The 16,058-nt window shown below is 49.3% G+C and overlaps 1 protein-coding gene across 1 annotated transcript; it reads left to right on the top strand.

The window, feature by feature from the left end:
* The first annotated feature begins 297 nt into the window (after positions 1–297).
* Fcrlb (Fc receptor like B) lies at positions 298–7,004 on the top strand. The gene is made up of 6 exons (XM_004663256.2): positions 298–328; positions 614–634; positions 1,243–1,497; positions 5,335–5,601; positions 6,272–6,550; positions 6,649–7,004. The coding sequence occupies exons 1-6, from the start codon at positions 298–300 to the stop codon at positions 7,002–7,004; spliced, it is 1,209 nt and encodes a 402-aa protein (XP_004663313.1).
* The last annotated feature ends 9,054 nt before the right edge of the window (positions 7,005–16,058 follow it).

Genomic DNA, 16,058 nt, shown 5'->3' with positions numbered 1-16,058 from the left:
AGGGAACGGCTCCTTGGGAGCTCTTTAGGGTACTCAGGGCTGAGCCGAGCCGGGGGGTGGCTACAGAGACAGTAGGTGGGACAGCGCCCCATGTTTGGGATGACAGAGGGGACACCTGTTCAGCCATCTGTTTTCTCCAGTGCACCATCTTCAGGACCTAGTCAGGGGTGGCAGCCACAGCAGTGTCTCCTAGTACCCAGTGGTTAGCCACTGGCTACGGTCTTCCGCTCTGCCCCCGACCCATGCCAGCACACCTCCCCTTTTCCCCTTTCTGCAGCTGCTGCAGGAAGACCCGTCATGTGGACACTCACAGCCCTCCTGCTCCAGGGTGAGTTGGCAACAAAACTGTGGCGGCGGTAGGATTTGGGGTGGTGGGGAGTTGGCTAGGGCAGGAGGTGTAGGATTAAGGAGTTGGTTATTCTGACCTCAAGTTCCAAATGGTTTATTGTCTGGTCTGCAGGATGAGAAGGAAGGACTTTTTTTTTTTTTTTCTTCCAAAGCTGGGTAATTAGGGGAACAGGCTTTGAGACCATTCAGTCTTTCCTAGGGTGGAAAGTCTCTTTCCTCTCATGGAGAACCTTCTCCACTTTCTCCCTTACTTCTTGTTTTGCAGTTCCTCACAGTGGGCAAGCTGGTAAGTGTTATGCATCCCCCATTCCAGTTTCCTACAGCTTCCACTCCAGCTTCCCTAAGTAACCTTCTTGGGTAGATGCTTCTCTCTCTCTCTCTCTCTCTCCTTCCCTCCCCCCTCCTTAAAATTTATTTATTTAAGAGAGATAGAAAGAGAGAGAATGAATGGACATGCCAGGGCCTTCAACCTCTGCTGACAAACTCCAAATGGATGCACCAAATGCATGTGCCACCTTATGTAGCTGGCTCATGTGGGTCCTGGGGAATTGAACCTGGGTCCTTTGGCTTTGCAGGCAAATGACTTAATCACTAAAGCCACTCTCCAGCCCAACTCTTCTTTTGAAGGCTGTTCTGGGATGGTGCCTCCTCCCCCTCCTGCTTAGAAGTGGTGACTAGGTTTATTCCTAGTCCCTCAGAAATAGGTGCTGACTAACGGGCTGATGGTCTGCAGTCCAGTGTTCACGGTCTCCCCTGCAGGGCTGGGTTAGTCCATGGGCTGGGTCTTGGGAACTGGGGTTTTCTAAGCTTTCCCAATTTCAGGTTGCATATTTGTGCGGGCATCTCACTTTGTTCTCTTTCCCACACTGCCCCCTCCCACACACCGGCCCCCAGCTACTCTGGAGAAGCCCACCTTGTCTCTACACCCACCTTGGACCACAATCTTCAAGGGGGAGCGGGTCACCTTACGATGTGACGGATACCACCCTCTGCTCCTGGAGCTCCGGCCCATCAGCACTCTCTGGTATTTGGGCCATGCCCTCTTGCCCTCTCACAAGAAGAGCATTGAGGTGCAGGCACCAGGGGTGTATCGATGCCAGACACGGGGAGCACCTGTCAGTGACCCCATTCACCTCTCTGTATCTAATGGTAAGTAATGTGAGCATGGGGGTGGAGTAAATACGATTTCTGGTGATACTGGCCCTCCTGGGATGGAGAGAAACAGGAAACAAGGGCCCCACTGAGCCCGTCATGAGTCTCAGGAGTAGACAGAAGCCTGTACAGCACTCTGTAAGAGATGCAGTAATGGGCTGGAGAGATGGCTTAGCGGTTAAGCGCTTGCCTATGAAGCCTAAGGACCCCAGTTCGAGGCTCGGTTCCCCAGGACCCACGTTAGCCAGATGCACAAGGGGGCGCACGCGTCTGGAGTTCGCTTGCAGTGGCCGGAAGCCCTGGCGCGCCCATTCTCTCTCTCTCTCCCTCTATCTGTCTTTCGCTCTGTGTCTGTCACTCTCAAATAAATAAATAAATAATGGACAAAAAAAAAAAAATTAAAAAAAAAAAGAAAGGCAGTAAGACCTGACTGGCTATGTTGTCTCAGGGTGGCCTCAAACTCACATCGATCCTCCTACTTCTGCCTCCCGAGTGCTGGGATTAAAGGTGTGCACCACAACGCCCAGCTCAACTTTTTAAAATTAAACTATTTATTTATTTATTTTGAGTGAGTGAGAGGGGGTAGGGCAGGTAGAGAATGGGTGAGTGAGGACCTCTATCTAGCCCCTGCAAAAGAACTCCAGGTGCATGTACCACCTTGTGCATCTGGCTTTACTTGGGTACTGGGGAATGGAACCTGGGTCTGGAACTTGTTTGCAAAGTCTGATCATCAGGGTTTGATTTGCCAGTTACCAAGTAAAGCCAGCTGCACTGTAGTGGTTTGATTCAGGTGCCCCCATAAACTTAGATGTTCTGAATGCTAGGTTCCCAGCTGATGGAGATTTGGGAATTAATGCTTTGTGAAGGCAGGGTATTATTGGGGGCAGGCTTAAGGGTGTCATAGCCAGTTTCCCCTTGCCAGTGTTTGGCACACTCTCCTGTTGCTGTTGTCCACCTTATGTTGGTCAGGGGGTGATGTCCACCCTCTGCTTATGCCATCGTTTTCCCCTGCCATAACTCCCCTAGAGTGTAAGCCAAAATAAACCCTCCCCCCACAAAAAAAAAGATCTGACTGGCCCCTAAGGGCCTCCTTACCCTTCTGCCACAGCACAAAGCAAGTAAACATTTCTGTTTGTGTCTCTGAAGAGCAGAGGCTCTGAAGACCTGAGGCTCTGAAGACCAGGAATTCTGGACAGAGAACTGTGGAAGCAGGAAAGGGCGGAGCTAGAGACATGACTTTTGATTGACAGCGTGATGCTTCTGTGTGAACAATGTCTCCTTCAGTTAATAGAATAATACTATCTAATTCTCTGTCTGTTGTTAGTGTTAAAAATGAACCTCATTTTTGGTGCTGAAGATTGAACTCAAGCCTCACCCATACTAATAAGTGCTCTATCACTAAGCTATATCTCCAGCCCTCTTTTTGGTTTTTCTTTTTATTTATTTATTTATTTATTTGAGAGCGACAGACACAGAGAGAAAGACAGATAGAGGGGGAGAGAGAGAATGGGCGCACCAGGGCTTCCAGCCTCTGCAAACGAGCTCCGGACGCCTGTGCTCCCTTGTGCATCTGGCTAACGTGGGACCTGGGGAACTGAGCCTCGAACTGGGGTCCTTAGGCTTCACAGGCAAGCGCTTAACCACTAAGCCATCTCTCCAGCCCTGGTTTTTCTTTTTGTTGTTGTTGTTGTTATTATTTGTTTTTTTGTTTTTCGAGGTAGGGTCTTACTCTACCTCTGGCTGGCCTGGAATTCACTATGTAGTCTCAGGGTGGCCTCGAATTCACGGTAATCCTCACACCTCTGCCTCCTGAGTGCTGGGATTAAAGGCGTGTGCCACCATGCCCAGCTCTCTTTTTATGTCTCAAAACCAACAGCCAGATGTGGTGGTGCATGTCTTTAATCCAAGCACTCGGGAGGTTTATGAGTTCCAGGTCAGCCTGTGCTACAGTGACACCCTGCTTCACAAAACAAACAAGGAAGCTGGGCATGGTGGCACACGTCTTTAATCCCAGCACTTGGAAGCAGAGATAGGAGGATCACCGTGAGTTTGAGACCACCCTAAGGCTACATAGTGAATTCCAGGTCAACCTGAGCCCGAGTGAGACCCTACCTAGAGAAACCAAAGCCAAAACCAAAAACAAACAAACAAAAAAACTAGGGTTTCAGAGATGGCTCAGGCCAAGGACCCAGGTTTGATTCCCCAGTACCCATGTAAGCTAGATGCGCAAAGTGGTGCATGTGTCTGGAGTTTGTTTGCAGTAGCTAGGGGCCCTGGCATACCCATTTTCTTTGTTTCTCTTCTATCTCTCTCTGCGTGCAAATAAATAAATGTTTTTTAAAAATCCAACAATAGCCAGGCATGATGGCGCACGCCTTTAGTTCCAACACTCGGGAGGCAGAGGTAGGAGGATCGCTGTGAGTTCAAGGCCGCCCTGAGATTACATAGTGAGTTTCAGGTCAGCCTCAGCTAGAGTGAAACCCTACCTCAAAAACAAACAAACAAAAAAAAAAAATCAAGGGATGAGAGAAATATTAACTTGCGCCTTAAAATATATATGATTAGGGGCTGAAGAGATGACTCAGTAGATAAAGGCCCTTGCTTGCAAAGCCTGATGGCCCAAGTTTGATTCCCTAGTACCCGTGTAAAGCCAGATGCACAAAACGGCCAATGCATCTGAGTTTACTTGCAGAGGCAAGAAGCCTTGGGGCACCCATCCTCTCTCCATCTGTGTTTGCAAATAAGTAAATAAAAGATGTTTTTAAAAAAATTAAAGATACATAATTAGCCACCTCATAATTTAAAGGACTTTGCACAATGTTCAAATTAGCACTTAACAGTAGTTTCAGGTTTCTAGTTTGGAATTATTAAAAAGACAGCAATGACACGCTGACTACCACAGATGTAATTATTGCTTACAGACTGAGTAGCAAGCGCTTGTGACTCGTACTCACATATTTATTTCTGAGAAAGGGAGAAAGAAAGGGCATACCACTGCAAACTCCAGATGCATGCGCCACCATGTGCATCTGGTTTATGTAGGTTTGGGGGAGTCGAACCTGGGTCCTTAGACTTCGAAGGCAAGCGCCTTAACCACTGCACCATCTCCCTTGCCCCCCCCCCCTTTTTTTTTTTTTTTTTGAGATAGGGGCTCAGTATGCAACTCAGGTTGGCCTTCAATTTATAATCCTGTCTCAGTTTCCTGAGTACTGGGATTACAGATGTGCATAAGCACACCTGACTTGCAGAATTCTTTTTCAACGTATAGTATAATACCTAAAACGACATCTAGCATGGTGCCAGGGTAGCTATGGTGATGAAGGCTGCCCTGGGGTGTCAGAGAAGGTTTCTTCAGTAACTGTAGGCAGGTAGGACAAGTGGACCCCAACTTAAACTGAGAAGGTAGGTCTTCTTGGATGAGGAAATAGCAGGTACAATGCCAGTGGGCTTGGAGCAGAACCAGGTTTTCTGAGTTCAGTATTGGAACCTTGCCTGTGTTGAATGCGGGGGGGAGGGGGGAACGGGAAGTAAAGGAGAAATGGAGCAGAGGAGAGTTAACTGGGGCTAGGTCAGGAAGGACCTGAAGCCATCTTAATAAGTCTAGGCTTGATTCTCTGTGAGACTGGAACCAAGCGTTGAGCATCTTTGTCGCATTTGTACCATTTTTCTTTTCTCACCCTGAGCTTTCTGCACTGAGTGTCTCCCAGGTGTCAAGCACTAGACTAGGCAAGGGGAGGGCAAGGGTGGAAAGGCTAGAGAAAGCGGCTGCTAGGGGAGAAATCTGCAGGGCTGGACTTTCCGCCAAGTAACCCGCGTGCGCCTCGTCCGTTGTAGACTGGCTGATCCTGCAAGTGCCCTACGCTCCAGTGTTCGAGGGCGAACCGCTGGTCATGCGCTGTCGCGGCTGGTACGACAAGGTCGTCTACAAGCTTCACTACTACCACGATGGCCAGGCCGTGCGCTACTTCCATTCCAGCACCAACTACACGGTGTTGCAGGCGCGTGCCAGCGACAGCGGGCGCTACCAGTGCTCGGGCACCATGCGCATCCCCGTGGAGAGCGCGCCCATGTTCTCCGCCAAGGTGGCTGTGACCGTGCAAGGTGGGGGAGACCCGGGGTCCCAAAGCCAGACAAATAAGCACTGGGAAATTCTGGGCCAGGAATCCAGAGTGGGGGAAAAGGAGGGAGGGTGGGGGCGCGGAGGGTGTTCAAAAGCTACACTAGCCGGCCGTGGTGGCGCACGCCTTTAATCCCGGCACTCGGGAGGCAGAGGAAGGAGGATCGCCGTGAGTTCGAGGCCACCCTGAGACTGCATAGTGAATTCCTGGTCAGCCTGAGCTAGAGTGAGACCCGACCTCGAAAAAACAAAAAAGCTACAACTGTGACTCGGGAAGGAGAGCTTGCTCATGCTTCCCTGTGACACACCCCCGGGCTTCTAGATGTGGCTGGGGGGGGGGCGGCTTTCTTGTGGGGAGTGAGCTCTTGTCACAGCCCCAGATCGATGGGAGGAGCAACCTCCAGGCAGGTGCAGCGTTTCTTCTTCAAGGATGGAGAATCCGAGAGCTGAGTGTCCGTTGGGAAGTAACCTGAGACGTCTGGTCTGCTCCGGCCTCCCATCGAACCATCTGGGTCCCCCGTGGATTCGGTCCCCCCTGCCCCTTGTGCGCTTGTGCACACAGCTTCTCCCACTCCTTAGTGGTGACCTGTGGGTTCGCGGGTCCCCCCCACCACCACCCGTGGTGCGAAGCCCCTGCTTGGCCGCCCTCCGCAGAGCTGTTCCAGGCGCCCGTGCTGCAGGTGACGAGCCCGGCGGAGGCCCGCGGCGGGGTGGCGCTGCGCTGCGACACGCGCCTGCACCCGCGGAAGCGCGACACGCCGCTGCAGTTCGCCTTCTACAAGTACAGCCGCCCGGTGCGGCGCTTCGACTGGGCCGCCGACTACACGGTCCCGGAGCCCGAGCTCGACGAGCTGGAAGCGTACTGGTGCGAGGCGGCCACGGCCACGCGCAGTGTCCGGAAACGCAGCCCGTGGCTGCAGCTTCCGGGGCGGGGTGAGTGTCCCCCCGCACGTCCTCACCGCGGGACCCACGAGGCGTCCTCGTCCCCATCCCGGGGCGACCTCACGCGTGCGCGCGCCTTGCGTTCACAGGCTCTGCCCCGGGCCCGGCCCCCACCGCCGCCCCGGCCCCGCACGCCGCAGCGCTGGCCCCCGGCAGCAAGCCGCTTTCCTTCCGAAAGCCTCCCGTGTCCAGATCCGTCCCGGCCATGCCCAACGCCACCTCCGCCGGGCTGCAGGACCCCGCGGCCGGCGGCCCCACGGCTGCACCGCTCGCCTGCGCCCCGCAGACGCCCGCGGCGGGACCTCCCGTCCCCGACCCGGACCTGCTGCTGCGCGAGATGCAGCTGCTCAAAGGCCTCCTGAGCCGACTGGTGCTGGGACTAAAGGAGCCACGGGCGCTCGCGGAGCACCGGGGCGCATCCGAGACCCCCGTGGTGGAGAGCTGAGGGGGGCGGCGTCCAGCCTGTCCCCAGGCAGCTTCCTGCGGGGTCTCTTCTGCCTCCACTTTTGGGGAGCCGTGCGGGAGGTCCCCTGGTGTTGCTGTGGTTTTCAAAGGACTGCCCATGAAGTGTGGTGGCATCGACTTCGACCTTACAAGGCAGTGTGTAACCGATTTCGACCTGACGTGGTACTTCGAAACTACAAGTGGACTCTGATGTGTTCAGTCTTACAAACCTGTTACTACTTTGTGCTTTACGTTTGGAAGTGAATTTAGTCATCCTGACATCTTCGTATAAACCCCCAAAGTACACATTTTAGCGAAGGCAATTAAGTTCACTGAACGTTGTAGAATATTTGAGGGTCAAAATTGTAAATATTCATGATGAAGTTACTGATCCTAAAAAGACTTCCAGTCGTTTTCCAGCAGAAAAGAGCAATAAAAGAAAAATTTGTGCTGGGTTACTGAGCCCCCTCGCCTCCCAGCAGGCCAGAAGTTACCCATAGAGAGCAGAGATAAATCCCTGGGCGCCCTTGAGCCACCCACAGGGAGAGAACAGAGAAATAAACTCCTGCTTGCACCCAAGCTTCACAAGGGGAGACCAAAGAACAGAGGGCCAAGTTTCCTGCCCACAGGGAATGAAGATAAATTCCCGGCCGCACTGCAAGTTACTGATTGTTTTTGGCTGACTGGAACAGAAATTACTAGAAATGTAAACTATGTAGCTGGTCCCTCAGGCCATGTGCGCTTCTGTAACCTGGCTTGCTTATAGGAAGAAAGATATAAAAAGCCCCTGTTGCCCAAGACCCGGGGCTGACGCCGTAACAGAGAGAGATGGGTGTCAGTCCGCTAGCATGAATACATCTTCCTCCCCTCTGTCCACACGGCTCTGAGTCTCATTCAGGAAAGTCCCGCAACACTCTTTTTTTTTTTTTTTTTCCCCCTGAAGCCCAAGCTCATACCCGTGCAGAACCCACAACACTTTGGTTTTTGCTTGTTTGTTTGTTTTGTTTTGTGAGGTAGGGTCTCACTCTAGTTCAAACTGACCTGGAATTCACTATGGAGTCTCAGGGTGGCCTCGAACTCACAGCGATCCTCCTACCTCTGCCTCCTGAGTGCTGGGATTAAAGGCATGCGCCACCATGCCCGACTCCACAACACTTTTGTTGTTTTTTGGTTTCCCACATGCTAAATATTTATTAGTAAGTTCTCCCAAAACCAGCCCGCCTAGACTTGGTGTGGCTAACTCCAGTATGTCCTTGTGTCAGGTTTTCTCCAGAGATTTCCAGGCACAGAAGTTCCCATGGAGTCTGGTGATACCAGACTCAAAAGAGCTGCCTTTATAGTGAGGGTCAGGCCTTGTGGAGAGAAACGGGGAGGTCACATGCAGCCTCAGAACCTGTGAAGTCCAATACCAGCACTGACACGAGGGAAACTGAGGCAAGAGAGCAGAACCTAGAGGAACAATTGACAGGACCCTGACAGTGAGGTGGCCAGGACCAGCCCCATTCGGGCTCTGAGCCCAAAGAGGGTGGGAGGGAGTCCTCTGCTTCTTAGCTTCTGGAAGGGTGCTCAAGAAAAGGGTGCTCCAGTGTGTCAGAGCTGAGCCATGCAGAGCTGTCTTGCACGCTGCAAACCTGGTCCCTGCCCTGGCGGGGCTGTGTAGAAGGAACTGCCCTGCTCCATCCATCCCCGCTGGTCCTTCACTAAGGCTTCTTGGCCACCCTCCGGCTCTTCAACATCACGTAGGTGATGAACATTCAAAGAGAATCACCCAGGCGGTGTAGTAGGCGAAGATGGTCAGGCTAATGGTGACGAGGCCAAATCCCCCCACCTGGTCTGTCCGGGTGGCCTGGAGAAAAGGGGAGGCTCAGCTGGCGAGGTGGCCCTCCATTTAAGTGCGCCAGTTGAAGGGCGGCACAACCAGTTTAAGCTTTCTACTCACTCACTTAAAACGGTTATACGGAGCGGCTGACAGCATGAGAGGTTGTGCCCAGCCTTGGCGTTTTCACCAGTACATAGTGCAAGCCCAGCTCCTAAGCAGACTCCCAGCCCAAGCCCCTGAGCACCCCCAACCCGGGGCTGTAAGCTTCAGCCCAAGCTCACCATTTCCCCCCACAACACTTTTAATGAACTGACAGTCTCAGACTCCTGGATTAAATTTAGTTTTACAGAGGGAAAGATCTTAATGGAACCTCTTCTTTCTGGCTGAAAGGGTCCGCATCCTGGTAGGCTCACCCAAGTGCACCCCCTGTCCCCATGTTAAGTGGACCTATCCTCTCTGGGAGCAGCAGGCAGGCAGACAGGCCACACTAACCTTAGGAAGGAGAAGGAAAAGGAGAAGGAAGAGTCGAGGAGGAGGAGAAGAGAAGGCACATTTGTATTGAAAATTCTCTTTGAGGAAACTTTAAGACAAATCCTCAAGATTGCTGAATTCATATTTAGTAGCTATCTTCTTCTTTTTACAAATTTTTATTAACAACTTCCATGATTATAAAAAATATCCCAAGGTAATACCCTACCGCCCTCCTCCCCACTTTCCCCTTTGAAACTCCATTTTCCATCATATCCCCTCCCCCTCCCAATCAGCCTTTCTTTTATTTTGATGTCATGATCTTTTCCTCCTATAATGAAGGTCTTGTGTAGGTAGTGTCAGGCACTGTGAGGTCATGGATATCCAGGCCATTTTGTGTCTGGGGGGAGCACGTTGTAAGGAGTCCTACCCTTCCTTTGGCTCTTATATTCTTTCTGCCACCTCTTCCACATTAGACTTTGAGTCTTGGAAGGTCTGAGTAGCTCTCTTCTTTTTTAAAAATATTTTTGTTAGCCAAGTGTGGTTGCACGTGCCTTTAATCCCAGCACATGGGAGGCAGAGGTAGGAGGATTGCTATGAATTCAAGCCCACCCTGAGAATACAGAGTGAATTCCAGGTCTATCCTGACACCTGGAAAAAAGAAATGTTTTTTGGTTTATGAGAGAGAGAATGAGTGCCCCAGGGCCTCCAGTCACTGCAAATGAACTCCAGACGCATGTGCCACTTTGTACATCTGGCTTAAGTGGGTCCTGGGGAATGGAACCTGGGTCCTTTGGCTTTGCAGGCAAATGCCTTAACTGCTAAACAATCTCTCCAGCCCAGTTATTTTCTTTAAAACCCATTCCAGGTGCTGAAAAGATGGCTTACTGGATAAAGATGCTTGCTTGCAAAGCCTGCTAACTGACGTCCACCCACATAAAGCCTGACAGGAAAAAAAAAAAGTGCCACAATGGGCTGGAGAAATAGCTTAGTGGTTAAGGCACTTGCCTGGAAAGCCTGACGTCCCAGGTTTGATTCCCTATTACCCACGTAAACCCAGATGCACAGTGGTGCATGCACCTGGAGTTTGTTTGCAGTGGCTAGTGGCCCCAGTGTCTGGGTCTCTTCTATCTCTCTCTGCTTGCAAGTAAAAAAAAAAAAAAAAAAAGGTGGCAAGACTGTGCTGTTCATTTGCAGTGGCAAGAAGACCCAGTGCATGACTCCTTCCACATACACACAGGCAAATAAATAAGTGAAAATTAAGAAAATAAAAGCACAACATTCCAACCTGCTGTAAATTCTATGCCATTTTGCAACCCCCGTACCGTACTGCTTAGTGGCTATTGATAATGCCACCAGGTGCGGACAGCGTACAGTTTAAACATAAATCTTTGTTTGTTTGTTTTTAATTTTTTAAAATTGTTTATTTATTTATTTGAGAGCAACAGACAGAGAGAGAAAGAGGCAAACAGACAGAGAGAGAGAATGGGCGTGCCAGGGCCTCCAGCCACTGCAAACGAACTCCAGATGCGTTGTGCCCCCTTGTGCATCTGGCTAACGTGGGTCCTGGGTAGTTGAGCCTCGAACTGGGGTCCTTAGGCTTCACAGGCAAGCGCTTAACCACTAAGCCATGTCTCCAGCCCCTTGTTTTGTTTTTTTTGAGGTAGGGTCTCACTCTGGTCCAGGCTGACCTGGAACTAACTCTGTAGTCTCAGGGTGGCCTTGAACTCACGGCGATCCTCCTACCTCTGCATCCTGAGTGCTAGGATTAAAGGCATGCGCCACCATGCCCGGCTAAACATAAATCTTAAACGTTTCTCTCCAAAAGGAGTAAGGTGTGCACAGGGAGTTAAATGTTTTATAAGCAAGAAAAAGGTCTCCTTATCCATCATTATCTTTATCTTCCATCTTCCTCCACACCACCATCTCCTTGGTCTTCCTTCTTAAATAAACAAATAAAAAATTTAGAGAGTTCTTTAGATGGGTGTGTCCGAAGAGGATAAGACAGGAAAGCAACATTTTATTTTTAACAATTGAGCAACTGCACTTGTGACAGGATAGCAGATGTCAACAGTGATCTTCCACAGAAGTCAGCTCATCATACACAGAATTTACTAAGGAAGTGGCCAAGGACTTATCTGTTTCTTGGTTTCTGGACTCTGAAGTCACAAGATAAAAAAAGAGGCAGGATACGGAGAAGAGAGAGGACCTGTGAAAATGTTTCTTTCCCATGGTTTTCTCTCTCAGTGGGAAAGTTTGGGGTTGGGGTGCTGACTACCTTCTTCTCAAGCCTAATGAGGGAGGTACCCATGGAATCACCTAGACTGGTCTGAAAGCTGTTCCCCACAGCTGAGAGATGCTACAGAGACTGGGCTCTGACTTGGACCTGAAGAACCTCTGGTTGTGGGATAGAAGAGCCTGTTTGGGGATCAGCCTGCTCCACAGAATATCCTGAAGCCATGTGCATATGGATGTCCTTGGACACTTAAGACAGGAAATGGGGTTGTCTTGATTCTTACCCAGTTAGGCCATCAGAAGGGGTAGACAAATGCATTTAAAAGCTGAATTTGGGCTAGAGCGATGGTTCAGCAGTTAAGGCACTTGCCTGCAAAGCCTAAGGATGTAGGTTTGATTTCTCAGTACCCCATGTAAAGTGAGATGCACTAGGTGGTGCATGCATCTGGAGTTCATTTGCATACCCTTTCTCCCCCCACCCCCGTGTGTGTGTGTGTGTGTGTGTGTGTGTGTGTGTGTACATTGAATTTAGGGCTGGAGAGATTGCTCAGTGGTTAAAGGCAGTTGCTTGCAAAGTTGGACAGACTGGGTTTGATTCCTCAGTGCCTACATAGAGGCAGATGCACAAAGTAGTACATGCAAATGGAGTTCCTTTTGCAGTGGTAGGAGGCCTTGGTGTGTCCATTTGAGAGACAGAGAGAGAGAATGGGCATGCCAGGGCCTCTAGCCACTCCAAACAAACTCGACATGCATGCACCACTTTGTGCATATGACTTTACGTGGGTACTGGGAAATCAAACCAGGGTTCTTGGCTTTGCCGGCAAGCACCTTAATTGCTCAACCATCTTTCCAGCCCAATAAATAAAGCTGAATTTAAGCAGGCCATGGTGGTGCACACCTGCAATCCCAGCACTCAGGAGGCAGAGGTAGGAGGGTCTTTGTGCATTCAAGGCTAGCCTGGGACTACAGAGTGAGTGCCAGGTCAGCCTGGGCTAGAGTGAGCCCTTACCTCACAAAAAGAAAAGAAAACAAACAAACAAAAAACTGAATTGACATTTGGATTCCTAAGGGTTTAGGGAAGATGAGCAAATAAACACCTGGATGATGGTTATATCTGCCTTAAGTCCAGCACCCTAGAAGAACATTTTCTAGAAAGTTCACAGTGTCCATGAGAAAAGATCTGGCATTTGTCATTCCCCAAGATCAGGAAATTGCCAGTCAAACTGAAACATTTGGTTCCCTCACCTGCCTTCTTCCTCTCCTCCTTTGGCAAAGGTGAGAAGCCAAGCAAATATATGCCAGTGAGAATGAGAGGGGGAGAGGAGGAAGAGGTCTCTCTCTCTCTCTTTCTCCCCCCCCCCCACACAGAGAGAGAGAGAGAGAGAGAGAGAGAGAGAGAGAGAGAGAGAGAGAGAGAGAGAGGCAACCATGCTTCCTCCTGGAGACAAGACCTTATCTGGGCAAGAGGACAAAGGCTTATCTTTGAATACAGGTTGGAAAACTGATCAACATCTAGGACTAGGATTCATATTACAGCTTCTCTCCTTTATTGTCCCCTCCCATTTGTCCTTTGGGTAGACAAACCTAAGAGATACCCAGCACCTGGCTTAAAGAAGTCTCACTGCCCCTTAGTTTTTTTAGGCTCTGTAGTTCAGAAAGGGATTTGAGAAGTCAGTGAATGGATACGGATATCTCCTACATAGAGAAGTAGAAGGTGATTTTAGAACTTCATCTGGAAAGAATTAGAGATTGTTGCAGTCAGGCTTGCATTGCTGGTAGAAATCATACAACCAAGAGCAGCTTCTGGGAAAAAGAGGTTTATTTTGGCTTATAGGATTGAAGGGAAGCTCCACAATGGCAGGGAAAAACGATGACATGAGCAGAGGGTGGACATCACCCCCTGGCCAACATAAAGTGGACCATATCAACAGGAGAGTGTGCCACACACTGGCAAGGGGAAACTGGCTGTAACACCCATAAGCCAGCCCCCAACAATACACTTCTCCAGGAGGTGTTAATTTCCACTTGCCATCAGCTGGGGAACCTAACCTCCAGAACACCTAAGTTTATGGGGGACACCTGAATCAAAGCACCATAGAGATATAGCCCATTTGGTAATTTTTGAGAGAAAGAAACTGAGACGCAAGAGGCTAAATGAACTTTTTTAAGAAATATATTTATGGGCTGGAGAGATGGCTTAGCAGTTAAGCGCTTGCCTGTGAAGCCTAAGGACCCCGGTTCGAGGCTCAATTCCACAGGACCCACGTTAGCCAGATGTACAAGGGAGCACATGCATCTGGAGTTCGTTTGCAGTGGCTGGAGGCCCTGGCACGCCCGCTCTCTCTATATATCCACCTCTTTCTCTGTCTGTGGCTCTCAAATAAATAAATAAAAATGAACAACAACAAAAAATTAAAAAAAAGAAATATATTTATTTATTTGAGAGAGAGAGAAAGAGAGAATGAGCACACACCAGGGCATCCAGCCACTGCAAACAAACTCCAGATGCGCGTGCCCCCTTGCGCATCTGGCTTATGTGGGTCCTGGAGAGTTGAAACAGGATTTTTTGGTTTTGCAGGCAAACACCTTAACTGCTAAACCATCCCTCCAGCCCCCTAAATGGCTTCTTATTGGTGATGGCAGAACTCAGGTCTTACATGGAATTCTGATGCCTGAGGAGATAACTACTTATTCAGGAGTCAGGTATATATATTAATTTTTATTTATTTGGGAGTGACAGACAGAGAAACAGGCAGAGAGAGAGAGAGAGAGAGAGAGAGAGAGAAAGAAAGAGAGAGAGAGAGAGAATGGGCACTCCAGGGCCTCCAGCCACTGCAAATGAACTCCAGACGTGCCCCCTTGTGCATCTGGCTAATGTGGGTCCTGGTGAATCAAGCCTTGAACCAAGGTCCTTAGGCTTCACAGGCAAGCGCTTAACTGCTAAGCCATCTCTCCAGCCCAGGAGTCAGGTATATTAACTAGCCTGTCAGTGAATTTTGCTTGTGAACCCATCAGAGAGATGGTTGTCATCTGTGGCACATTTGTTTGCTCCCTATCTTGAGTTCATTTTGAGGATCAAAATACAGAATATTGTACTTATCTCTTTTGGGTTGTGTCATTGTTAATGTAATAAGACAATGTTGGATCCAAAAGGCAGCCCTTTTGCAAATTAGGTAAGCATATCTTTGTGCCCTAATACAAGTCACTGAAAAACAAAAAGTTGAATAAATAGATGAAAGAAAAGAAATCACTAGGCATGATGGCTCATGCCTGCAATCCTAGCGCTTGGAAGGTTGAGGCAGGAGGAACATGAGTTCTATGCCATCCTGGGCCATGTAGCAATACCCTGTCTTGATCTCCCTATCCAAAATATAATATAGTAAATAACTAAGAATGAAAGAAAGCAAATATAGGTGTGGATCTTTCAAACAAGAAATTTGTTAATTGACCCAAGTGCCACCTTTTGGGTATAATTTCTTTCTTCTTCCCTCCCTTCCTTCCTTCCTTCCTTTTCTTTTCTTCTTTTCTTTTCTTTTCTTTTCTTTTCTTTTCTTTTCTTTTCTTTTCTTTTCTCTTCTCTTCTCTTCTCTTCTCTTCTCTTCTTCTTTCTTTCTTTCTTTCTTTCTTTCTTTCTTTCTTTCTTTCTTTCTTTCTTTCTCTCTTTCTTTCTCTCTTTCTTTCTTTTCCTCCTGAGTGCTAGGATTAAAGGTAGGAGGATCGCCGGGCGTGGTGGCGCACGCCTTTAATCCCAGCACTCGGGAGGCAGAGGTAGGAGGATCGCCATGAGTTCAAGGCCACCCTGAGACTACAGAGTTAATTCCAGGTCAGCCTGGACCAGAGTGAGACCCTACCTCGAAAAACCAAAATAAAAAAAAATAAATAAATAAATAAATAAAAAAGGTAGGAGGATCACCATGAGTTCAAGGCCACCCTGAAACTACATAGTGAATTCTAGGTCAGCCTGGGCTAGAGTGAGACCCTACCTCACCCCCCGCCCCCGCCACCAAATATTCTTTATTGGGCTAGAGAGATGGTTTAGTGGTTAAGGTGCTTGCATGGGAAGCCTAAGGACTCAGGTTCAACTACCTAGTGCCCATGTAAGCCAGATGCACAAGGTGGCACATGCATCTGGAATTTGTTTGCAGTGGCTGGAGGCCCTGGCGTGTTCACTCTCTCTCTCTCTCTGTCCCTCAATAAGTAAAATATTTTTAAAACTGGGAGCTGAAGAGACAGCCTAGTGGTTAAGGTGCTTGCCTAGAAGGCCTAATGACCAGAGTAAGATTCCCCAGTGCCCACATAAAGCCAGATACACGAAGTGGCCCATGTGTCTTAAGTTCCTTTGCAGTGGCTGAAGGCCCTAGTCTGCCCATTCTCTCTCTGCTTGCAAATAAATAAAATTTTAAAAAATTATTTATTTGCAAGGAGAAAGAGAGGGAGAGAGAATGTATGTGCGTGCTGGGGCCTTTAGCCACTGCAAACAAACTCCAGATGCCTGAGCCACTCTGTGCATCTGGCTTTATGTGGCTAGTGGGG

Source organism: Jaculus jaculus, chromosome 1, assembly GCF_020740685.1.
Source record: "Jaculus jaculus isolate mJacJac1 chromosome 1, mJacJac1.mat.Y.cur, whole genome shotgun sequence".
Taxonomy (NCBI): domain Eukaryota; kingdom Metazoa; phylum Chordata; class Mammalia; order Rodentia; family Dipodidae; genus Jaculus; species Jaculus jaculus.
This window is presented reverse-complemented; position numbering and strand designations above follow the sequence as displayed.

Bases quoted from the DNA above. Each gene is read 5' to 3' on its own strand.
- Fcrlb (XM_004663256.2), top strand. From the start codon at position 298: ATGTGGACACTCACAGCCCTCCTGCTCCAGG. The intron at 635-1,242 runs GTAAGTGTTATG...ACCGGCCCCCAG, and splicing joins TCCTCACAGTGGGCAAGCTG to CTACTCTGGAGAAGCCCACC. The intron at 6,551-6,648 runs GTGAGTGTCCCC...TTGCGTTCACAG, and splicing joins GCTGCAGCTTCCGGGGCGGG to GCTCTGCCCCGGGCCCGGCC.